This window comes from Hyla sarda, chromosome 9 (assembly GCF_029499605.1).
Source record: "Hyla sarda isolate aHylSar1 chromosome 9, aHylSar1.hap1, whole genome shotgun sequence".
Lineage (NCBI taxonomy): Eukaryota > Metazoa > Chordata > Amphibia > Anura > Hylidae > Hyla > Hyla sarda.
In genome coordinates, this window is record NC_079197.1 from 144,372,954 (window position 1) to 144,399,302 (window position 26,349).

General features: G+C 43.6%; 1 protein-coding gene across 3 annotated transcripts in view; it reads left to right on the top strand.

The window, feature by feature from the left end:
- The window catches only part of SPTBN4 (spectrin beta, non-erythrocytic 4), a 162,528-nt gene extending 139,082 nt beyond the window's left edge, over positions 1-23,446 (top strand). For 2 of the 3 annotated variants that reach the window (XM_056540128.1, XM_056540129.1), the window contains exons 29-37: positions 1,373-1,511; positions 5,927-6,011; positions 12,997-13,193; positions 13,283-13,938; positions 15,774-15,840; positions 16,817-17,094; positions 17,671-17,844; positions 17,926-17,968; positions 22,466-23,446. In XM_056540128.1, the coding sequence (XP_056396103.1) occupies positions 1,373-1,511; positions 5,927-6,011; positions 12,997-13,193; positions 13,283-13,938; positions 15,774-15,840; positions 16,817-17,094; positions 17,671-17,844; positions 17,926-17,968; positions 22,466-22,627 (1,801 nt within the window). In that variant the 3' untranslated portion in view covers positions 22,628-23,446. The remainder of the gene's footprint in view (positions 1-1,372; positions 1,512-5,926; positions 6,012-12,996; positions 13,194-13,282; positions 13,939-15,773; positions 15,841-16,816; positions 17,095-17,670; positions 17,845-17,925; positions 17,969-22,465) is intronic. The other variant, XM_056540130.1, reaches the window with a different exon arrangement.
- Positions 23,447-26,349: the final 2,903 nt, after the last annotated feature.

The following is a 26,349-nucleotide window of genomic DNA, read 5'->3' on the forward strand; positions in this document are numbered from 1 at the left end:
GCCTACCTAATGTGGGGGAATTATATTGTGAACCTAATGTGGGGGAACTATACTGCCAACCTAATGTGGGGGAATTATACTGCCAACCTAATGTGGGGGAATTATACTGCCAACCTAATGTGGGGGGAACTATACTGCCAACCTAATGTGGGGGAACCATACTGCCAACCTAATGTGGGGGAACTATACTGCCAACCTAATGTGGGGGGAACTATACTGCCAACCTAATGTGGGGGGAACTATACTGCCAACCTAATGTGGGGAACTATACTGCCAACCTAATGTGGGGGAACTATACCGCCAACCTAATGTGGGGGGAACTATACTGCCTACCTAATGTGGGGGAATTATACTGCCAACCTAATGTGGGGGAACTATACTGCCAACCTAATGTGGGGGGAACTACAACCTAATGTGGGGGGAACTACAACCTAATGTGGGGGAACTATACTGCCAACCTAATGTGGGGAAACATACTGGTTACCTAATGTGGGGGAACATACTGCCTACCTAATGTGGGGGAACATACTGCCTACCAAATGTGGGGGAACATACTGCCTACCTAATGTGGGGGAACATACTGCCTACCTAATGTGGGGGAACATACTGCCAACCTAATGTGGGGGAACATACTGCCAACCTAATGTGGGGGAACATACTGCCTACCTAATGTGGGGGAACATACTGCCTACCTAATGTGGGGGAACATACTGCCTACCTAAGTTGTTTTTTCTAAACTTAAACCTCAATATTCTGATTTAATTGCTGTGCTGGCACTTTGAGGGGGAAAGAGTTGGTGTGCATTACAGTTTGGGCACTCGGGCTCAAAAAGGTTCGCCATCACTGCCCTAGAGGGAGGCAAAGACTGAGACTATTGCGGGATGGGAAAAGGTGTACCAAAAATAAGTTTTAGTTTTTGGATGGAATTTTCTTTTAAAGAGGTTCTCCAGAGAAAAAACATGTTTTTAATTATCTGGTGCCAGAAGTAATTTGTAAATTACTTTGATATAAAAATCTTAACCCTTCCAGTACTTATCAGCTGCTGTATGCTCCACAGGAAGTTGAGTAGTTCCTTTCTGTCTGACCACAGTGCTCTCTGCTGACACCTCTGTCTGTGTCAGGAACTGTTCAGAGCAGGAACAGATCCACGTAGCAAACCTCTCCTGCTCTGGACAGAGCACTGTGGTCATGCTGGAAAGAACTACACAACTTCCTCTAAAGCATACAGCAGCTGATAAGTACTGGAAGGATTAAGATTTGTATCTTTCTGGCACTAGTTGGTTTGAAAACATTTGTTTTTCACCAGAGTACCCCTTCTATTAGCTTGTCTTTTATATAGCAATTGATAATTGCCGTCTCCATATCTTTCTAGAGATGTGTCTTCCGTGGAAGTTCTAATAAGCTACCATCAAGGATTAAAGAGTGAAATGGAGGCCCGAAATAAGCGTATTGCAGATTGTGTGGAACTTGGAAAGTCTTTAGTCCTGAACAAGAGGCCGGCAACAGAAGAAGTAGGTGATTTGTTATAGTAATATGACATTTTAGAGGGGTTTGCCCACTGAAGACATTTGTGCACATAGGGGAGTCTGATGGGTTCAGGTCCATCCACTTGGACCCCAACCAATCCTTACAATGAAGGTCTTGTCTTCCTCCTTTTGAAGGTAGTGACATTTAGACATGCATTCTGGTGCTCCATTCAACTCTCTGGCTCTGAACAACATAGCGCAAGTGCAGTTCTGGTGTTCTGTAATTTTTCTCGAGATGAAAAATTTCTCAAAATACGTCCCTTCTGGCTGTTTTGTCACTTTTGGCCAGGTGGCGTCTTTAGGAAAATTATAGAAGACCAGCTGATTCATTGGATACTGGGCAGCCGCAGCCTTTATAAGCTACAGCATCACAGCTCCAGGCTGGAGGCGGCAGCAAGCAAGCTCCCCACATGTAACATACATATTCAAGGTCATAGACATTCCCTACACTGTGCTGACACTTTTAATTTGGCATCAGCAAAGTGTGAACGAATAGAATGGTGATATCCCATCATTGTCTGTCCATCTACTGCATTTTGTAAAATTAAACAAAACAGTATTATAGAGTTAAACAATTATAGATATAAATTATTAAAAAAAAAAAAAATATATATATATATATATATATATATATATATATAATTATTGCAAATGGCATCAATTAGGTACTACAAGTCTCAGCATAACCTTGTAATAAATATGCAGTGTGAAGCTGTAAGGCGCTGTAGCTCATGAATAATTACCCAGTGGGACACTGGAGAACTACAAGTCCCAGCAGAATCATGTAATAAACACACAGTGGAGGAGAACCGCAGGGCTCGCCTATTCTGGGGCTGGTTACAAGACGACAGTCTTCAGTATTCCTCAGGAGCTTTACACTGCTGGGGATGAATTCCAGACTGCTGCATATGAGTGGCCATCTCTTCTCTCTGCATACACAGCTCACTTATCTATTGTGCTGATGCTGCAGATGTAGAGAAAAATAATAGGTGATGGAGGATTATTCTGGAAAGATATAATATTACAGGTTATGGATACTACATTTATGTCGACAGAACGTTGATCTAAGGATTTATTCTGATGCCGTATTATAGTCGGGAATTTTTTCTTGGTCATGGGAAAATCGGTATAAGCCTTGTGTTTTTTTTTTTTTTTGCCTTCCTCTGGATCAACACAAAAGGGTTTTAGGTTAAACTTGATGAACTCTTGTTTTTTCAACCACACAAACAATGTAACTACAGGAGCCCCACAGGAGAAATGGGACTGGATTATGAAGTTTACAGTAGAGCATCATAGAAGTAGATGGGCGACCTGTAACTATGATTTTACAAAGCTATAATGAGCCTGTGTGTCTTTTAGCTTATTTTTAAAAGTTTTGAAAACATTAAAATCCAATTATCCAATTCTTCTTTTCCCTGACATTCGCTTTTGGGAAGAGTCGGGACATTCCATACACATCAGATGGTCGGCTGGCCCCAGCAAAAGGTTTCACTGATTGTAAAATATGTATGGGCACAGACTATCTAATATGTATGGGCGCAGGCTGTCTAATATGTATGGGCACAGACTGTCTAATATGTATGGGCGCAGACTGTCTAATATGTGTGGGCACAGGCTGTCTAATATGTATGGGCTTAGACTGTCTAATATGTGTGGGCACAGGCTGTCTAATATGTATGGGCGCAGGCTGTCTAATATGTATGGGCGCAGACTGTCTAATATGTATGGGCGCAGACTGTCTAATATGTATGGGCACAGACTGTCTAATATGTATGGGCATAGACTGTCTAATATGTATGGGCTTAGACTGTCTAATATGTGTGGGCACAGGCTGTCTAATATGTATGGGCACAGGCTGTCTAATATGTATGGGCACAGACTGTCTAATATGTATGGGCACAGACTGTCTAATATGTATGGGCACAGACTGTCTAATATGTATGGGCACAGACTGTCTAATATGTATGGGCATAGACTGTCTAATATGTATGGGCAGAGACTAATATGTATGGGCACAGACTGTCTAATATGTATGGGCACAGACTGTCTAATATGTATGGGCACAGACTGTCTAATATGTATGGGCACAGACTCTAATATGTATGGGCATAGACTGTCTAATATGTATGGGCAGAGACTAATATGTATGGGCACAGACTGTCTAATATGTATGGGCACAGACTGTCTAATATGTATGGGCACAGACTGTCTAATATGTATGGGCACAGACTCTAATATGTATGGGCATAGACTGTCTAATATGTATGGGCACAGACTGTCTAATATGTATGGGCAGAGACTATCTAATATGTATGGGCACAGACTGTCTAATATGTATGGGCACAGACTGTCTAATATGCACAAGCATGTTAAAAGGGGGTCCCAGCAGTCTGATCCCCCGCGATCTGAGACTTAGGGGATAAGTTACTTTTCTTTGCAGTACCCCTTTATCTTCAGAACAGAATTGGTAGTTCTCCCTTATACACATCCTGTTTTTCTTGAGTGTCAGTTACATTAGAAGATACATTCCCCTTTGTTGTAAAAAAAAAAAAAATTCTAGATACACACTGCTCCGCAAAATAAAGGGAACCCTAAAATAATAACACATCCTAGATCTGAATGAATGAACTAATTGTATGAAATACTTTCGTCTTTACATAGTTGAATGCGCTGACAACAAAATCACACAAAAATTATCAATGGAAATCAAATTTATCAACCCATGGAGGTCTGGATATGGAGTCACACTCAAAATCACAGTGGAAAACCACACTACAGGCTGATCCAACTTTATGTAATGTCCTTAAAACAAGTCACAATGAGGCTCAGTAGTGTGTGTGGCCTCCACGTGCCCGTATGACCTCCCTACAATGCCTGGGCATGCTCCTGATGAGGTGGCGGATGGTCTCCTGAGGGATGTCCTCCCAGACCTGGACTAAAGCATCCGCCAACTCCTGGACAGTCTGTGGTGTAACGTGGTGTTGGTGGATGAAGCGAGACATGATGTCCCAGATGTGCTCAATCGGATTCCGGTCTGGGTAACGGGCGGGCCAGTCAATAGCATCAATACCTTCCTCTTGCAGGAACTGCTGACACACTCCAGCCACATGAGGTCTAGCATTGTCTTGCATTAGGAGAAACCCAGGGCCAACCGCACCAGCATATGGTCTCACAAGGGGTCTGAGGATCTCATCTTGGTACCTAATGGCAGTCAGGCTACCTCTGGCAAGCACATGGAGGGCTGTGTGGCCCCCCAAAGAAATGCCACCCCACACCATTACTGACCCACTGCCAAACCAGTCATGCTGGAGGATGTTGCAGGCAGCAGAGTGTTCTCCACGTCGTCTCCAGATTCTGTCACATCTGTCACATGTGCTCAGTGTGAACCTGCTTTCATCTGTGAAGAGCACAGAGCGCCAGTGGCGAATTTGCCAATCTTGGTGTTCTCTGGCAAATGCCAAACGTCCTGCACGGTGTTGTGCTGTAAGCACAACCCTCACCTGTGGATGTCGGGCCCTCATACCACCCTCATGGAGTCTGTTTCTGACCGTTTGGGTGAACACATGCATATTTGTGGATTTGTGCAGCAGAGGTCATTTTGCAGGGCTCTGGCAGTGCTCCCCCTGCTCCTCCTTGCACAAAGGCGGAGGTAGCGGTCCTGCTGCTGGGTTGTTGCTCTCCAACGGCCTCCTCAACGTCTCCTGATGTACTGGCCTGTCTCCTGGTAGCGCCTCCATGCTCTGGACACTACGCTGACAGACACAGCAAACCTTCTTACCACAGCTCTCATTGATGTGCCATCCTGGATGAACTGCACTACCTGAGCCACTTGTGTGGATTGTAGACTCCGTCTCATGCTACCACTAAAGTGAAGGCACTGCCAGCATTCAAAAGTAACCAAAAAATCTGTGTTACTTCCTGAGTGGACAGTGTGATTTCACAGAAGTGTCATTGACTTGAAGTTACATTGTGATGTTTCAGTGTTCCCTTTATTATTTTTTTTGAGCAGTGTATTAATAGAAACCAGTTTATTTGTTTATGCTATATACTTCTCTCTCATTTTCTATCGTTGGATTAAATCCTGCCATTTCTATACCATGAGTTATTATGGTTTATTTGCTATGCCATATCTTTCATCATACACACAGACTATTCAAGGAATTTACTATTTCCGGATATATCCTCACACATGACAGACGCCTCTCAAATCGACTTATATATTTACTATATAGATTAATATATTGGCAGAGAAGATACATGCAGACATGGTCATTGCCTTGCCAACAAATGGACCCAGTTTTCACGTGGTCGGTGGATGCATAGGCCAATGTAAATAGATAACCATTTTCTATAACCCTACATTAGATGATAAAGCTCTATATATTCTCGTTTTCCTTCAGATCAAGCAGAGTCTGGACAGACTGATGGCCAAGAAGAGAGAGATGTTGGACAAATGGCAGAAGCACTGGGAGTGGCTGCAGCAAAGTGAGTGCGTATTTTCAGCTGTAGTGAACCAGCATAGTCGGGGTCCGGCGTGTACTGCGCCATCTACGTGTTCCTTTACTTAGAATTTTTACGTAACCCAACTTAGCAAAATGCCCTACATAATCTTCCCTCTTGATAAAGACGAGGCGGGCGCCCCCTGCCATCTAAAGACCAGCTAATTAGGGTTTCCATAGAAACCTTTACAGCGCCCACACTCTATTTCCACGTCCCCCCCCCCCCCCTCTGATGAATGCGGGGGAGACTTAAGAGCAAAATCTATGGGGCTCTATCTGTACAGAGCGTTCAACCGTATTAGAGTCTATGGCCTTTTGTTTTTTTTGTTTTGTTCTTTGTTTTTTTTTTTCCTCCTTCTAAAAATGGACTCTGTGGGAAAGTTAACAATAAGACTTTGTTGCTTTGTTGCGGCAGGGATCTGCGCGTGACTGCTCTGCGAAAGAATCAGAGACCCCAGGAGCTTGTGGCTCAGCACCAGTTCTAGGAAAGGGTTAATCATTCATTCTCCAATGGATTTAGACACTGCCTGGTCTGTGAAAGGGTTAAAGGGGTTATCCAGGAAAAAAAACTTTTTTTATATATATATCAACCGGCTCCAGAAAGTTAAACAGATTTGTAAATTACTTCTATTAAAAAATATTAATCCTTTCAGTACTTATGAGCTTCTGAAATTGAGTTGTTCTTTTCTGTCTAAGTGCTCTCTGATGACACCTGTCTCGGGAAACGCCCAGTTTAGAAGAGGTTTGCTATGGGGACTTGCTTCTAAACTGGGCGGTTCCCGAGACACGTGTCATCAGAGAGGAATTAGACAGAAAAGAACAACTTTAACTTCAGAAGCTCATAAGTACTGAAAGGATTAAGATTTTTTAATAGAAGTAATTTAAAAATCTGTTTAACTTTCTGGAGCCAGTTTATATATTTAAAAAAAAGTTTTTTCCTGGATAACCCCTTTAATGATGCATTTTGTAGCTCTGTGAGGTGTTAGATCTAGGTAAGGGTTAATAACCTGCACTGGCGCCACACGGTGTATGGTCTATTCCACTGTTGCCCAACCAGCATGCCTCAAGCTGTTGGAAAACTACAACTCCCAGCATGCCCCGACAGCCGTTGTATGGCACGGTGTATGGTCTATTCCACTGTTGCCCAACCAGCATGCTTCAAGCTGTTGGAAAACTACAACTCCCAGCATGCCCCGACAGCCATTGTATGGCACGGTGTATGGTCTATTCCACTGTTGCCCAACCAGCATGCCTCAAGCTGTGGGAAAACTACAACTCCCAGCATGCCCTGACAGACGTTGGCTGTCGGGGCATGCTGGGAATTGTAGTTTTGCAACAGCTGAGGCACCCTGATTGGGAGACATTGGTCTATTTACAGGCAGTTTTCTCTGCTTTGGTCATAAACCAGAGGCCTTGTTCACACAGGGGAATTTCTGTGCGGAAACATCTGCCGCGGAAATTCCGATTCTGGCCAACGCAGAAAGAGTTGACAAGCCTATTCTTTCTACTAAATCCACTCGGAAATGCATTGCAGAAAAGAAAAAAAGAAAAGAAAACAGCATCACACCTGATCTCAGGTTGTGTGTGGTATTGCAGCTCAGTTCCTTTTGAAGTGAATGGAGCCGAGTTGTAATACCGCACACAACCTGAACACAGGCGTGGTGCTGTTCTTGGAAGAAATTTGCTCTTTTTTCCATTCCTTGATAATCCCTTTTTAGGGTGGGTTCACACGCTATTACTAGCAGTGGGTTTTCCGCTGCGGGAATCCCGCTGTGAGTTACGCTACTCATTGATTTAAATGGGTCCACAGACAGTCCGCAATAGTGTCAGATTTGCGGACTGTCTGCGGACCCATTCAAATGAATGGTAGCGTAACCCGCTGCTAGTTACTAGCGTGTGAACGCACCCTAATAGTGAGGCCCTGTAAAGACCATGCGAGGGGAGCTTATTGATTTAAAAAAAAAATCGCAAATTTTTGAGCGGCCCAAAACAATTTGCAACTTGCCTGACCTTAAAGGGGTTATCCAGGAAAAACCTTTTTTTTCATATATCAACTGGCTCCAGATAGTTAAACAGATTTGTAAATTACTTCTATTAAACAAATCTTAATCCTTTCAGTACTTATGAGCTGCTGAAGTAGAGTTCTTTTCTGTCTAAGTGCTCCCATAGGAAACCTATTCTGCTCAGTGCAGTTCCTGAGACGAGCAGAGATGTCAGCAGAGAGCACTGTTTACAGACAGATAAGAACAACTCAACTTCAGCAGCTGATAATTATTGGAAGGATTAAGATTTTTTTATAGAAATAATTTACAAACCTGTTTAACTTTCTGGAGCCAGTTGATCCAGGAAAAACATTTTTTTTTTTAAGAATACCCCTTTAATGGTAAAGCACTAATAAAAATAAACTAGGGATGTAAAAGTCTATGAAGTCGTATTTCTCGATATACATACTTCTTTAATACTATTTTTTTTTTTTACCATCAAAGAAAATGGCACCACAGATGTAATATTTTTTGGCCTCTGATTTCATATCTTATACAGTGCAGTATAGGCTATTATTAGAGAATAATGTGTAGCTTCTTGTGTATGCCTTGTTCTTACCTGTTTTTGCTGATGTGGCATGCATAGGATAGGCTCCATTTTTGTTTACAAATGCACAAGGATTTTTCATAAATTATCTGGCTCCGGTTGGGGGCTTTGATTATTGCCTCTGGTCATCTCCTCAGGCGGCTGGTGCTGGAAAGGAAAGAATTAAATCTTACCATGTTTTTATTAAACACACCATGTAAACATTCACAGTGCAGGTGGAAAAAGTATGTCAACCCTTGGATTTAATAACTTGTTGAACCTCCTTTGGCAGCAATAACTTCCACCAAACGTTTCCTGTAGTTGCAGATCAGACGTGCACAACGGTCAGGAGTAATTCTTGACCATTCCTCTTTACAGAACAGTTTCAGTTCAGCAGTATTCTTGGGATGTCTGGTGTGAATCGCTTTCTTGAGGTCATGCCACAGCATCTCAATCGGGTTGAGGTCAGGACTCTGACTGGGCCAATCCAGAAGGCGTATTTTCTTCTGTTTAAGCCATTCTGTTGTTGATTTACTTCTACGCTTTGGGTCGTTGTCCTGTTGCAACACCCATCTTCTGTTGAGCTTCAGCCGGTGGACAGATGGCCTTAAGTACTCCTGTAAAATGTCTTGATAAACTTGGAAATTCATTTTTCCTTTGATGATAGGAATCTGTCCAGGCCCTGATGCAGCAAAGCAGCCCCAAACCATGATCTCGCCACCACCATACTTCACAGTTAGGATGAGGTTTTGGTGTTGGTGTGCTGTGCCTCTTTTTCTCCACACATAGTGTTGTGTGTTTCTTCCAAACAACTCAACTTTGGTTTCATCTGTCCACAGAATATTTTGCCAGTACTGCTGTGGAACATCCAGGTTCTCTTGTGCAAACTGTAAACGTGCATCAATGTTTTTTTTGGGACAGCAGTGGCTTCCTCTGTGGTATCCTTGCATGAAATCCATTCTTGTTTACTGTTTTACATATCGTAGATTCGCTAACAGGGATGTTAGCATATGTCAGAGACTTTTGTAAGTCTTTATCAGACACTCTAGGATTCTTCTTCACCTCATTGAGCAGTCTGTGCTGTGCTCTTGCAGTCATCTTTACAGGACGGCCACTCCTAGGGAGGGTAGCAGCAGTGCTGAACTTTCTCCATTTATAGACAATTTGTCTTACTATGGACTGATGAACAGCAAGGCTTTTGGAGATTCTTTTATAATCCTTTCCAGCTTTATGCAAGTCAACAATTCTTAATCGTAGGTCTTCTGAGAGCTCTTTTGTGCGAGGCATCATTCACATCAGGCAATGCTTCTTGTGAAAAGCAAACCCAGAACTGGTGGGTGTTTTTTTTATAGGGCAGGGCAGCTGTAACCAACACCTCCAATCTCATCTCATTGATTGGACTCACGTTGGATGACACCTCACTCCAATAAGCTCTTGGAGATATCATGAGTCTAGGGGGTTCACATACTTTTTCCTCCTGAACTGTGAATGTTTAATAAAGTGTTCAATAAAAACATGGTAAAATTGAATTCTTTGTGTGCTATTAGTTTAAGCAGACTGTGAGTGTCTATTGTTGTGACTTAGATGAAGATCAGATCACATTTTATGACCAATTTGTGCTGAAATCCATATAATTCCAAAGGGTTCACATACTTTTTCTTGCAACTGTATATATCCTGCTCCCATAGAGATAGCAGCAGCAGTATACAGATAGAGCTGAAGGAGGAGGTGTATAACTACTATATATCCTGATCACAAAGAGATAGCAGCAGCAGTATACAGATAGAGCAGGAGGGAGGGTGTATAACTACTATATAGCCTGATCACATAGAGATAGCAGCAGTATACAGATAGAGCTGGAGAAGAAATGTGTAACTACTATATATCCTGATCCCTGGGACTAGTAGGAGGGATCTACTAGGTGATGATGTCATCCTGTAGTCCACAGGAAGTCACAGTCTGACATCCTGTTGTAACCATTAGGCACTGGAAGATTTGGAAAATCAGACTTGTGATCACATGACCAAATTAGAATAATAAAACACATGGATGCAGCTGTGCTGTATGACTAGTGATGGTGAGTGTGCATGATATAAGCTTTTTTTTGCCAGATTTATTTAGTTTAGACTGTCTAGTCTGAGTTTAGATGAGCTATTATTTGTCTTAGTAAATGTAACAGAAGCCATGTTAAACTATTTTTGGCGCATTTCTAATCTGGGCCACAGAATTTTTTTTCTAACAAATTAAAGGGGTAGTCCTGGGTAATTTAGCGTATAATCCAGCCCATCACCTGATATTCACTCCTATTACTAAAATTAAGTTCCCGCCCTTCTGACTGATTCCCTGAATTATACGAGAAACTATAAACCCCCATATATCAGGAACAGACGGACATATTAAGAAACTGTAAAAAGGTGTGTGATTAGGGTGGCCTAAGCTATTTGAAGGGAATCTGACAGCTTCTTTACCTGCACCAAAACCCATATACAAAAACCATATTAGCAACAAGATGAAACATTTTCTGCAGCCAATTTTTACCTGGTAAGAAGCATTAAAATCGGCATCACCGACACAATCTACCTGTATATACCTGTTAGTGCGGTTGAGACCTCCTTTCTGCAATATATCATATTTACCCATAAAATGCAATACAAAGGGTTGATTACTGTAACATATTTACATCCAAATAAGTTTAGGCAGCTGTTCAGCAACAGGCAGTGCTAGCGGTAGGTCACAGCACAGGATCACCGTGCTACTTGGAGATCCAGCGGTGTACCAGACTGTAAAATCGGAAGGATGATTGTGTTTATTCAGATTAAAATACATTACACTTCTGCAAGGTACAGGAGTGTACTTACTGCAACTACTGCCTAAGCGTTACTGTCATTTTAATTAGCTTTTGACATATCACATGGACATCAAAAGTTAAAGGGGTAGTCCGCCCTTAGACATCTTATCCCCTATCCCAAGGATAGGGGATAAGATGTCTGATCGCGTTGGTCCTGCCGCTGGGAACCCCCCGCGATCTCGGCTGCGGCGTCCCAGTAACCCATTGCACAGAGCAAACTTTGCTCTGTGCTGGATGACTGGTGATGTGGGGCGGAGGCTTGTGATGTCACGGCCATGCCCCCTCAACGCAAGTCTATGGGAGGGGGCGTGACGACTGTCACGCCCACTCCCATAGACTTGCATTGAGGGGAGCTTGGCCGTGACGTACGAGCTGGGCATGGCCGTGACGTCACGAACCTCCGGAGCTGCACCCCACACTCTAAATAAACGCTGGGTGCAGCAGGGACCTCCCCATGAGATGTCTAGTGGAGGAGTACCCCTTTAAGATTGGTCGGGGTCTTGCAGTAGCGAGTTTCACTCCTCGCCTCACAGTCATAGACTGCTTGATCTGCCTTAAATGGGTTATCCAGGAAAATACTTTTTATATATATATATATATATATATATATATATATATATCAACTGGCTCCAGAAAGTTAAACGGATTTGTAAATTACTTCTATAAAAAAAATCTTAATCCTTTCAGTACTTATGAGCTGCTGAAGTTGAGTTGTTCTTTTCTGTCTAAGTGCTCTCTATTGACATCTGTCTCTGGAACTGTCCAGAGTAGAAGCAAATCCCCATAGCAAACCTCTTCTACTCTGGACAGTTCCCGAGACAGACAGACAGAGGTGTCAACAGAAAGCACTGTTGCCAGACAGAAAAGAACAACTCAACAGCTGATAATTATTGGAAGGATTAAGATTTTTTAATAGAAGTAATTTACAAATCTGTTTAACTTTCTGGAGCCAGTTGAGATATCACATTTTTTTTTTCCCTGGAATACCCCTTTAAAGGTGCATGCACACCACGTTTTTACTCTACAGGTGCCAGATCCGGCTGGGGGAGGAGAAAACCGTGCGCTCCCGTAAACCAGCCGGACCGACTCCCTAATCCATTGACTTTATTGAGCCGACCGGAGTCACCGTTTTACTCCGTCGGCTCATTTTTGACCCGTTTACGGTTTTCTGACCGTACCTCAAAACGTAGTATACTCCGTTTTGAGGTCCGGTCAGAAAACCAGATACAGGTCAAAAATAGCCGACCGAAGTAAAATGGTGACTCCGGTCGGCTCATTAAAGTCAATGGATTAGGGGCGTCGGTCCGGCTGGGGTACTGGAGCGCACGGTTTTCCCCTCCCCCAGCCGGATCCGGCACCCGTAGAGTTAAAACGTGGTGTGCATCCACCCTAAACCAGCCTGTTTGGTTTTGTTCGTAGCAACCAGTCAGGTTTCATATCATAGCTCTGGTAAAATGAAATCTGAGCAGTTTTGGTTTCATGTAGACTGATACATTTGGCCATTGTCGTGCAGGGTGTAGGACAAGTACCTGTAACTTCTCTCCTTATAATACAGTGCTTGAAGTCCACCAATTTGCCCAGGAAGCCGGGGTGGCTGAAGCCTGGCTAACAGCACAGGAACCCATAGTGAAGAGCCCAGTGCTGGGAAACAGCGTGGACGAGGTGGAGCAGCTTATTCGAAGACACGAAGCCTTCCGTAAGACAGCAGCAGCTTGGGAAGAGAGATTCAGCTCGCTGAGGCGGCTTACTACAGTAAGGAATACATGAAGATGGAGTAATGGGGGGGTAACCATGTATAATGAAATATTCTACATTATTTTGCTTCCTTTTTGTTTTGGAAGCTGGAGAAGATGAAAGCAGAGCAGAGCAAACAACCAGCAACCCCACTCCTTGGCCGTAAAGTTTTCTCCGATACAACTGACTTTTCCACACGACCGTCACCCCTTGTACATCAGACAATTCATGACAAGTCAGAAACAAAAGCAGAACAAATGGACACGTTGTCCATCCCTAATGGGGTCCAGATGGATAGTCACAGAACAAGGGCAGAAAAGGCAGAGGCCAGAGTGGGTTATGTACGGCAGGAGATGAAACCAGAAAGACTGCAACCAAAGATCGACCATGTAGAGGCCAGGGTAACAGAGAAAGCACCTCTTACCCAGGAAGGGTCCAGGGTGGAGCGTTCAGAAATAAAAGCTGCACAGGGTATGGCCGAGGGTAAATCAAGTCGTTACGTGGAGCGGCGGAGAGATCGACATGATCGCCGGCTAGAACGTCAGGAGTCCAGTGAGCAGGAGGTTCCTAAACCGGAGCAGCTAGAGGAGAAGAGAAGGAGAGACAGACATGACAAGAGGCTGGAAAGACAGGGATCCAGTGAGCAAGAGACCCCAAAACATGACCTTCCCGAAAGGAGGAGAGAAAGGCACGAGAGGAGGCTAGAGAAACAAGAGTCCAGCGAGCAAGAAACACCAAAAAATGAACCTGACAGGCAAGGAGGGTAAGAACTTTATAAAACATTTAGACAAGAACAGAAGTTCTGTATATTTGATCTTTTGGAGCACTATCCATGTGTCATAAGGTGAACCTTGTAGGGTGGTTTTTGTTACTGCTTATTGCAAAAATAAACTTTTGTTTGCCCATGTGTTTCCAAGGGATATCTCCACTGTTTATACATTGAAGGGGTATTCCAGTTTTTTTTAGGGGTACCATTTATTCAACTGGTGCCAGAAAGCTAAACAGATTTGTAAATTACTTCTGTTTAAAAATCTTAATCCTTCCAGTACGTATCAGCTGCTGTATACTACAGAGGAAGTTTTCTTTTTGAATTTCCTTTCTGTCTGACCACACTGCTCTCTCCTGACACCTCTGTCCATTTAGGGAACTGCCCAGAGAAGGATAGGTTTGCTATGGGGATTTTCTCCTACTCTAGACAGTTCCTAAAATGGACAGAGGTGTCAGCAGAGAGCACTGTGGTCAGACTGAAAGAAAAATCAAAAAAGGAAAGAACTTTCTCTGTAGTATACAGCAGCTGATAAGTACTGGATGGGTTAATATTCTTAAATGGAAGTAATTTACAAATCTGTTTAACTTTCTGGCACCAGTTGATTAAAAAAATTTTTTTTTCCAGTGGAGTACCCCTTTAAGCCAAATATTACTGTGTAATTTGTCTAAGGGTAGGGTCACACGAGCCGTATTTTGCTGCATATTTTCTGAGGCTGATTTTGCTGCCCATTGGATTTAATCGGTAGAAAAATATGCAGCAACAAATACTCAGCAAAATATGTCAGGTGTGACCCTACCCTTAAGCTACATATAGGAGGCCTGATGTCCTGCCCAGTCAAAGAATTCGCTCTCTTATGGGGACAGACAGAGCAGAAATGAAATGAAAATTACGGTAAATAAAATCAGTAAGGCTAAGTTTCCACTTGGCTTTTATTGGACGTGAAAAAAAAATGGCTGAAAAAACTGCCCTGTCATTTTGCACTACCAAGAGGCAGATTTTGTTGCATTCTTCCCAAAACTTGTGGGTTTTAGTCTTGGCTTCTTTTTTTCTTTAGCGTTTCTTCCCCCGAGTTTATCATTACAAGTCATGTGATTCTTTCATCATGTGACTCAAGGTTTTCTATTGAAAAAATGGGGGAAAAAGCCAATACTAAACCCACATGGCATTTTTTTTTTTTTGCTCCCATAGACTAAAAGCCATGTTCACACACCAGAATTTCTGCATGGAATTCCACATGAATATGTTGCATGAATTTATAGCCAATACACCTCAATGGCATTCCACTGTCCCATTCACACAGCAGGAATTCCATTGAAGTAAATGGCCAATACATTTCTGTGGAATTTACTGTCAAATTCTTAGCAAAAATTCTGCCGTGTGAACAGAGCCTTATGGGAGAGAAGCCAAGATTTTGGCCAACCCCTCCCATCTCGCCAAAGGCTCAACGAGGGAGATTTATCAAAATCTGTGCAGAGGAAAAGTTACCCAGTTGCCCATAGCAACCAATCAGATTACTTCTTTCATTTTTAACCAGGACTCTTCAATATGAAAGCAATCTGATTGGTTGCTATGGGCAACTGCACCACTCTTCCTCTGCACAGGTTTTAAAACATCTCCCCCAACATGCTCAAAAACGACCAAGTGGGTTTGGCATTTCATAAATTCCTATTGACTTTCAGCTTCACAAAAAGATAATAATCTGTGCAGCATTCGGGGCGTTTTTCAGGACGTTTCTGCAAAAGAAAAAAAAACAGATATCTCATTGACTGTACCCAACTATGAAAAAAAAAAGTGCAAAAGTTACTGGTCTGGTCCTCTCTTTCTTCTAGAAAGGCGACACTTGCAGACATTGTTGAGCAGCTACAGGAAAAGGAAGCGTCACAGAATAACACTCCAGTAAGTATTCCAGACCTGTATACAGCAATATCTGGATATGTGTTTTTTCCCCATGATATCATGATAGCATATGGTGCAAATTTTAAAGGAGTGGTTCGACGCAAAATAACTTATCCCCTATCCAAAAGTATGGGGGATAAGTTATAGATTGCGGAGGGTCCGAGCACTGGGGCCCCCCTGTGATCTCCTGAACGGGGCCCCAGCAGTCCCCCAAAAGCAGCCGTTTCGACCCCCACAGGAAGCTGCGGCAAACACACCCTCTCCAGGGGCCCTTATTCAGGAGATTGCAAGGTCCCAGCGCTCAGACCCCCTGCGATCTACAACTTATCTCCTATCCTTTGGATAGGGGATACGTTATTTCATTAGAAAATGTTCAGTATTTCATATTGAAAAAGCCAGTCAAACAACTGCCCCCCTGCCTGCTTGGACACATACTAGTCCTGCTGTGTCCATGCCTCATCACCTTTGTCATGGACACACTTCCTTGATTGACAGCTGTTAGCGCAGGGCTCACACCTAGAGGAAAAATCCTCCCACTGTCAGCTTGTGTCCCGCTACTGTCAGTGAGGACAAGCTGGGAGTTGTAGTTTTGCTAATGCTAGGGGAGATGTGAGCAGACAACATACTGAGGGAGGGGGCGGAGACCTGCACAGTGAGGCCACACCCCCTCCCTTTGAGAGGAATTCAGACTAGTGAGCTAAATTAAAAGGGTAATAAAAAAATAAATAAAGGTGCTAGACACATAAAAAGATGTACATGGTCAGGATTAGGCACTGAGTGATATATTTAAAAAAAGAGATTCTCCACCTAAATTATTATTTTTTTTAGATTATTCTGATTAATATTTGGGTGTTGGACCTTGGCATGGTATTATAAGCCATGGGGGATACATAAAGTATCCCTAGAAAGGGTACAGTCTTGTCAATGGGGTTGAATGGCAGCACATGCTTAGCACTTTTTTGTTCCCCGCCTCCAGAGTAGAGATTCTCCCGCACGGTTACCTAATGGAATAGAAAAGCTCCCAGAAAGGACAACAAGACCTGACCGGCCAAGAGCAAGAGACAGGCCGAAGCCCAGGAGAAGACCTAGACCCAAGGACCCAAACCAACCGCCGGGCGAAGCTCGGAGATCCCGCTCAGCCCCTGCACAGAGCAACGCACCGCCTCCACCTCCCCCCACCCATACAGTACAACAAGAAGGATACCTCTTCAGGAAACATGAGTTGGATGGTCCAAGTAAAAAGGCCTCAAATAGGTGAGTGTAGACTATGGTGGTCTCTCTGCAAGTAGCTCGTAACCTAGTGACTCTTTAAAGGGGTACTCCAGTGGAAAACTTTTTTTTTTAATCAACTGGTGCCAGAAAGTTAAACATTTGTAAAGGACTTCTATTAAAAAATCTTAATCCTTCCAGTACTTATTAGCTGCTGAATACTACAGAGGAAATTATTTTCTTTTTGGAACACAGAGCTCTCTGCTGACATCATGACCACAGTGCTCTCTGCTGACATCTCTGTCCATTTTAGGAACTGTCCAGAGCAGCATATGTTTGCTATGAGGATTTTCGGGATGTCAACAGAGAGCACTGTGGTCATCATGATGTCAGCAGAGAACACTGTGGTCATGATGTCAGCAGAGCCCTGTGTTCCAAAAAGAAAATAATTTCCTCTCTAGTATTCAGCAGCTAATAAGTACTGGAAGGATTAAGATTTTTTAATAGAAGTAATTTACAAATCTGTTTAACTTTCTGGCACCAGTTGAATAAAAAAAAAAAAAAAAAAAAAAGTTTTCCACCGGAGTACCCCTTTAACCATTGCATTTCTGTTTTACGCAGGTCCTGGGTAAACCTGTACTGTGTGCTAAACAAAGGGGACCTGGGGGTCTATAAGGATGCAAAGAGTCAGAGTTCAGGGGCTACACATGGGGGGGAACCCCTGCTCAATCTGCACGGAGCTACCTGTGAGGTGGCGAATGAGTACAAAAAGAAGAAGTTTGTCTTCAAGCTCAGGTGAGGCTTACTCCACCGCGAAATGGCTTGTTTCCGGAACGGCTGCGATCAGGTGTAAAATACCTATGTCTCCTCTTGCAGGTCGACAGATGGGAGAGAATTCCTCTTTCAAGCGAAAGATGAGGTGAGCCATTGCTTTGGTGACCATTTTCCAGATAATTCAGTAGGGTTTCCCAACCAGGGTGCCTCCAGCTGTTGCAAAACTACAACTCCCAGCATGCCCGGACAGCCTTTGGCTGTCCGGGCATGCTGGGAGTTGTAGTTTTGCAACAGCTGGAGGCACCCTGGTTGGGAAATACTGGTCCACTGTCTGGTGTAGGTTTATATAATACAGTGGATTTAAAGGGGTACTCCGGTGGAAAAGATTTTTTTAAGTCTTTTTAGGTTAACTGGCTTCAGAAATTTAAACAGATTTGTAAATTACTTCTATTAAAAATTCTTAATCCTTCCAGTACTTATCAGCTGCTGTATATTACAGAGTAAATTCTTTTATTTTCTGTCTGTCCACAGTGCTCTCTGCTGACACCTCTGTCCGTGTCAGGAACTGTCCAGAGCAGGAGAAAATCCCCATAGCAAACTTATGCTGCTCTGGACAGTTCCTGACACGGACAGAGGTGTCAGCAGAGAGCACTGTGGACAGACAGAAAATAAATCCAAAAAGAAAATAATTTACTCTGTAGTATACATTTGCTAAGGAAGGATTAAGATTTTTTAATAGAAGTAATTTACAAATCTGTTTAACTTTCTGGCACCAGTTCATTTTGAAAAAAATGTTTTCCACCGGGGTATCCCTTTAAGCATTGGCATAAAAAATATATATATATATATTTTTTTTTTTCTCGTGTTACCTGTATCCTGATAGGAGTTGAGAACATTTCCGTAATTTTGATGCATTTTCTTATCAAAAGCGTTTTAAGAAAAAAAAATGACCTTGAGGAGAAAGAGATTTGACTTCTAATCACTGGAGATGTTTTTGGTAGATTGAAAGTCTTCAGGCTGTGTTCACACATTGCGTTTTTACCGCATTTTGTTGTATAATGAATCAGTGTCTTTGCTTTGAATTTCCAAAATTATTTTTCCATGATCACCATTTTGGTCCGATTTCAGAAAAATCATGGCAAGAACACATAATATATCTATCTATCCGGATCCCATAGAGATTGCTGCAGTATACAGTATCTGGGTAGGAAGGGATCTAATAGGGATCTCCTAAGCTGATTATACCAATCTGTAGTTTAAAGGAAGTCAGCTGACCCAGGACAGGCCACTTAGTGGTCTGACTGCTGCTCACATGACCTATATTTACAGTAATAAAAACAAATATGCAGCTGAGCTGGAATGAAACAGATGACACTGTAGGAATAGTGATAGTGGCGAGTGTGTACACTGTAGGAATAGCGATGGTGGCGAGTGTGTACACAGTAGGAATAGCGATGGTGGCGAGTGTGTTCACTGTAGGAATAGCAATAGTGGCGAGTGTGTGCACTGTAGGAATAGCGATGGTGGCGAGTGTGTTCACTGTAGGAATAGCGATGGTGGCGAGTGTGTTCACTGTAGGAATAGCGATGGTGGCGAGTGTGTTCACTGTAGGAATAGCGATGGTGGCGAGTGTGTTCACTGTAGGAATAGCGATGGTGGCGAGTGTGTTCACTGTAGGAATAGCGATGGTGGCGAGTGTGTTCACTGTAGGAATAGCGATGGTGGCGAGTGTGTTCACTGTAGGAATAGCGATAGTGGCGAGTGTGTACACTGTAGGAATAGCGATGGTGGCGAGTGTTTACACTGTAGGAATAGCGATGGTGGCGAGTGTGTTCACTCTAGGAATAGTGATAGTGGCGAGTGTACACAGTAGGAATAGTGATAGTGGCGAGTGTGTACACTGTAGGAATAGCGATGGCGTGCGAGTGTGTATACAGTAGGAATAGTGATAGTGGTGAGTGTGTACACTGTAGGAATAGTGATAGTGGCGAGTGTGTACACTGTAGGAATAGTGATAGTGGCGAGTGTTCACTGTAGGAATAGTGATAGTGGCGAGTGTGTTCACTGTAGGAATAGCGTTGGTGGCGAGTGTGTACACTGTAGGAATAGTGATAGTGGCGAGTGTGTTCACTGTAGGAATAGTGATAGTGGCGAGTGTGTACACTAGGAATAGTGATAGTGGCGAGTGTGTACACTAGGAATAGTGATAGTGGCGAGTGTGTACACTAGGAATAGTGATAGTGGCGAGTGTGTACACTAGGAATAGTGATAGTGGTGAGTGTGTACACTGTAGGAATAGTGATAGTGGTGAGTGTGTACACTGTAGGAATAGCGTTGGTGGCGAGTGTGTACACTGTAGGAATAGTGATAGTGGAGAGTGTTCACTGTAGGAATAGTGATAGTGGCGAGTGTGTACACTGTAGGAATAGTGATAGTGGCGAGTGTGTACACTGTAGGAATAGTGATAGTGGCGAGTGTGTTCACTGTAGGAATAGTGATAGTGGCGAGTGTGTACACTGTAGGAATAGTGATAGTGGCGAGTGTGTACACTAGGAATAGTGATAGTGGCGAGTGTGTACACTAGGAATAGTGATAGTGGCGAGTGTGTACACTGTAGGAATAGTGATAGTGGCGAGTGTGTACACTGTAGGAATAGTGATAGTGGCGAGTGTGTACACTGTAGGAATAGTGATAGTGGCGAGTGTGTACACTGTAGGAATAGTGATAGTGGCGAGTGTGTTCACTGTAGGAATAGTGATAGTGGCGAGTGTGTTCACTGTAGGAATAGCGTTGGTGGCGAGTGTGTACACTGTAGGAATAGTGATAGTGGCGAGTGTGTACACTAGGAATAGTGATAGTGGCGAGTGTGTACACTAGGAATAGTGATAGTGGTGAGTGTGTACACTGTAGGAATAGTGATAGTGGTGAGTGTGTACAGTAGGAATAGTGATGGTGGCGAGTGTGTATACAGTAGGAATAGTGATAGTGGCGAATGTGTACACTGTAGGAATAGTGATAGTGGCGAGTGTGTTCACTGTAGGAATAGTGATAGTGGCGAATGTGTTCACTGTAGGAATAGTGATAGTGGCGAGTGTGTTCACTGTAGGAATAGCGTTGGTGGCGAGTGTGTACACTGCAGGAATAGTGATAGTGGAGAGTGTTCACTGTAGGAATAGTGATAGTGGCGAGTGTGTACACTGTAGGAATAGTGATAGTGGCGAGTGTGTACACTGTAGGTATAGTGATAGTGGCGAGTGTGTACACTAGGAATAGTGATAGTGGCGAGTGTGTTCACTGTAGGAATAGTGATAGTGGCGAGTGTGTACACAGTAGGAATAGTGATAGTGGCGAGTGGGTTCACTGTAGGAATAGTGATAGTGGCGAGTGTGTTCACTGTAGGAATAGCGTTGGTGGCGAGTGTGTACACTGTAGGAATAGTGATAGTGGCGAGTGTGTACACTAGGAATAGTGATAGTGGCGAGTGTGTACACTAGGAATAGTGATAGTGGCGAGTGTGTACACTGTAGGAATAGTGATAGTGGCGAGTGTGTACACTAGGAATAGTGATAGTGGCGAGTGTGTACACTGTAGGAATAGTGATAGTGGCGAGTGTGTTCACTGTAGGAATAGTGATAGTGGCGAGTGTGTTCACTGTAGGAATAGCGTTGGTGGCGAGTGTGTACACTGTAGGAATAGTGATAGTGGCGAGTGTGTACACTAGGAATAGTGATAGTGGCGAGTGTGTACACTAGGAATAGTGATAGTGGTGAGTGTGTACACTGTAGGAATAGTGATAGTGGTGAGTGTGTACAGTAGGAATAGTGATGGTGGCGAGTGTGTACACAGTAGGAATAGTGATAGTGGCGAGTGTGTACACTGTAGGAATAGTGATAGTGGCGAGTGTGTTCACAGTAGGAATAGTGATAGTGGCGAGTGTGTACACTCTAGGAATAGTGATAGTGGCGAGTGTGTACACTAGGAATAGTGATAGTGGCGAGTGTGTACACAGTAGGAATAGTGATAGTGGCGAGTGTGTACACTGTAGGAATAGTGATAGTGGCGAGTGTGTACACTGTAGGAATAGTGATAGTGGCGAGTGTGTACACTGTAGGAATAGTGATAGTGGCGAGTGTGTACACTGTAGGAATAGTGATAGTGGCGAGTGTGTACACTGTAGGAATAGTGATGGTGGCGAGTGTGTACACTGTAGGAATAGTGATAGTGGCGAGTGTGTTCACTGTAGGAATAGTGATAGTGGCGAGTGTGTACACTGTAGGAATAGTGATAGTGGCGAGTGTGTTCACTGTAGGAATAGTGATAGTGGCGAGTGTGTATTATATAGGCCAAAACGAAACCCTGGAGTGCTTCTTTAATTTTACTGTCGTAAGAATTACGAACCTAAAACGTGTGCGCACTAACAGGCATTTTACTAAGTTTAATTGAGTTAGAAATCGCTGTAAAAATAGCGCAGTTTTACTACAATTTCCTTTTCGATTAGGCAAATAGTGGTAGAATAAATGTAAAATTGGTGAGGTAATGGTAATTAAAGCCAGGTGTGAACACGGCCTAATAAAGTGTCTGTAATGACAACTTGAACATTATTCGCAGCTCGAACGGGACCTTTTTTTTTCACCTTTTACAGGAGGAGATGAAAAACTGGATTGCGGCTGTAGCCACTTGTGTCACTGAACATGGCGAAATAGCCAAATGGAGCCAGACCCTCCTTACTACCTCCTCCACAGATGAAGGCAACATAAAAAGAGAGTCTGACCGCAGATCCAGTGCCGGGGGCCGTAAGAAGTGAAGCACCAGGGGGAGCGCGGAGCTTCCTATGAACCCCTCCTTTTCTACTTCTTCCGCCTTCGGGTTGATCCGGGAGCAGAACACACACAGCGATAACCTTTCCAGACCTTATTTCTACAGGTGGTCTGACAAAGCCTTCTGAAATGTTTTGGAACTGAATCTTGATGTCTATGCATTTCCTGAACATAGTTTTCCTTCCCCCCCAAAAAAAACTTGTGTTACAATTTTATCCTGAAACTTCCATCCTACAACATTCCCTCTTGGTTCCTCTGGGGCCCATTGGGTATAATGTATCTTAGAGTCTGGTGAACATGCATATATATGGCCCAAACTCTTACCGTGTAGCAAACAGCCTACGCCTCTAGTACACAAAATGTGTTGGGAACACAGGCTCTCACCACCAGGGACCATATGTGGTCTGGTCAATAGAGAAGAACCTGAGAACTTTGGGTATAAGACATCTGAATTCCTTATTTCCCCTCTGAAATCAGGATGGGCTGAGACTGTAGAAGAGCACAGACATTACGGGTGTAGGAGAGGACATAGGTTCTAGTCTTGTATTACCTGTCACAGGAGTTCAGGAGAGGACTTCAGAAAACTCTTTACAGTGCAATAGTTGAGGAGCTGCTAAATAATTGTGTGTTCTTAGGGAAAACATCTGACGCAGAGTCATTTCCTGTCACAAATCGCCATTAAAGGGATACTCCGGCGCTTAGACATCTTCCCTGTCCAAAGGATAGGGGATAAGATGCCTGATCGCTGGGGACCCCCGTGATCTTGCACGCCGCACCCCGTTACAATCAGTTTCCGGAGCACGTTTGGTCCGGGTCTGATTACTGGCGATCACGGGGGCCGGAGCATTGTGAAGTCACGGGCCCCACACCTGTGTGACGTCACGGCCCCGCCCCCTCAATGCAAGCCTACGGGAGGGGGCGTGGCAGCTGCCACGCCCCCTCCCATAGGCTTGCATTGAGGGGGCGGAGCGTGACGTCACACAGGGGTGGGGCCCGTGACGTCACAATGCTCCGGCCCCCATGATCGCGAATAATCAGACCTGGACCGAACGTGCTCTGGGGACTGATTGTAACGTGGTGCTGCATGCAAGATCACGGGGGTCCCCAGCGCCGGGACCCCCACGATCAGGCATCTTATTCCCTATCCTTTGGAAAGGGGATAAGATGTTTAAGCGCTGGAGTACCCCTTTAAGGGTACATTCACAGCGGATCCCCAGCACGTGTTTCGCTGCGGATCCGCCGCTGAAGTACTTCTGTATGCTGACTTTACAGGTGCCAGCTCGGAGCAGCAATACACCGCTACGAGCAGACACACTGAAGCGATGTGTGATTTGCCTCACGCATGCGCAGTATACTCTCACATAGCGGCAGTTCTCGGCCTAGCTCATAGAGCAGGGGCAGCGGCCGATGTGTGCGAGTACACCGCGCATGCGCAGCAACTCGCACATCGCTTCAGTGTGTCTGCTTGTAACAACGTATTGCCGCTCCGAGCAGGAACTTGTAAATGCAGCATACAGCTGCCCTTCAGTCGCGGATCCACAGCGTAATACACGCTGGGGATCCGCTCGTGTGAACGTATCCTATAGGGGTACTTCACTGGCCAGCGTTCGGAAGTAAAGGTTCCATACGCTGTTTTCGCGCTGCGGGGGTCGGCCACACCCCTCGTTACATCATGGCCACACACCCTCAATGCAAGTCAATGGGAGGGGGCGTGACGGCATCACGCTCCCTCCCATAGACTTGTATTGAGGGGGCATGGCAGTGATGTCATGAGGGGCGTGGCTTACGTCCGCAGCACGAAAACAGCGCTCAGAACATTTACTTCCAAACGCTGGCCAGTGGAGTACCCCTTTAAACCACAAACCATGAGAAGAAGCCTACGTTTATACATTTAACCCCATGACCATTAGGTCTTCCATCATCCAGCACAACTTATACTCTTTGAGAGTATTACATATCAATGCAGAACAGATGTTATATACTAGTTTAACTATACTTTATAATTTTCTGTTGCGTTCACCTCTTTGTATCTCAGAACATGGTAAATCGCTTATTTATAATTAACCTAAATTGAAATCCGATCCTATCAGAGAAGTAAGTTACTTCCATTAAAAGGGATTGTCCACATTTGACAGTAGCCCAGGAATAAATCGATCTTCGTATATTCCATCTACTGGAACATAAAGCAGTCAGCTGCAATCTGTGGAGAAATCCTATAGAAAGTGCTCACTTTCCCTACAGCGCCACCACAGGAGAGATGAGGCAGTACATTCCTATTCCTTTGTCTATGTCCTTGTTTCCTACCCAGGGTGCCTCCAGCTGTTGCAAAACTACAACTCCCAGCATGCCCAGACAGCCGAAGGCTGTCTGGGCATGCTGGGAGTTGTAGTTTTGCAACAGCTGGAGGCACCCTGGGTGGGAAACACTGGTCTATGTAACGTATAGACATGGCTGATCCTCCAAATATAGAGACAGATACAATGTTCTCTGGCTAAGAGATCTGAGTCTTGAATAGGGACCCCCAGCAGAATACCTTAATAGGTTTAAAAAATAAATAAAAAATAAATCAGGATTTCTATTTTATAGCAAAAATAATATACTGGCCGTATAAATGCAGCCATACTTTGAATTGTCTACTACATGATCACTGAGCTAAACCAGTAAAACTTAAAAAGAGGTACTCCGGTGGATTTTTTTTTTTTTTTTTTTTAAATCAACTGGTGCCAGAAAGTTAAACAGATTTGTAAATTACTTCTATTGAAAAAAAAAAAACTTAATCCTTCCAGTACTTATTAGCTGCTGAATACTACAGAGGAAATTTTCTTTCAGGAACACAGAGCTGTCTGCCGACATCATGACCACAGTGCTCTCTGCTGACCTCTGCTGTCCATTTTAAGAACTGTCCAGAGTAGGAGAAAATCCCCATAGCAAACATATACTGCTCTGGACAGTTCCTAAAATTGACAGCAGATGTCAGCAGAGAGCACTGTGGTCATGATGTTAGCAGAGAGTTCTGTGTTTCAAAAAGAAAATAATTTTCCTCTGTAGTATTCAGCAGCTAATAAGTACTGGAAGGATTAAGATTTTTTTTTTTTTAATAGAAGTCATTTTCAAATCTTTAACTTTCTGGCACCAGTTGATTTATAAGAAAAAAAAAATAAAATAAAAAACTTCCACCGGAGTACCCCTTTAATGCTGTCCATTTGGGAGGAACTAGGAAACACTCATAGGCTTTCGTTTTGATCGATCTTACATTATGGCTATATTTTGCATTTGTTGGCACAAAAAGACACAGAAAGCACATATGGGTTTGGTAGTACGAAGGGAAATCTATGACCGGTTCTGATAACTGAATTAGGTCAGTCTGGGGGGAATGTGTGCAAAAAAAAAAAAAAAGGAAACAGCCATTACAAGCAAGAATTTGTAGGAAATCTATGTGAAATAGGTTTGAAGTTGTTCTATAGGCACAATGTTGGTTTAGTCGTATCCAGGCCATTGTATCGGCAGCTCTTGACAACAGGTAAACATATACCCGGACCTGTTACCTGAACATAGCACAGGCTTCAATGGTCATTTCAACAGTGAGATTACATAAGCCTTTTAATTGTCGGAGCTGAAATTCACAGGAATACAGTGTACCATGGACAATGTCATCACACCTACGGTCCGGATGATCCATAACCAACTATTATAACCCACTAGAGTTTCA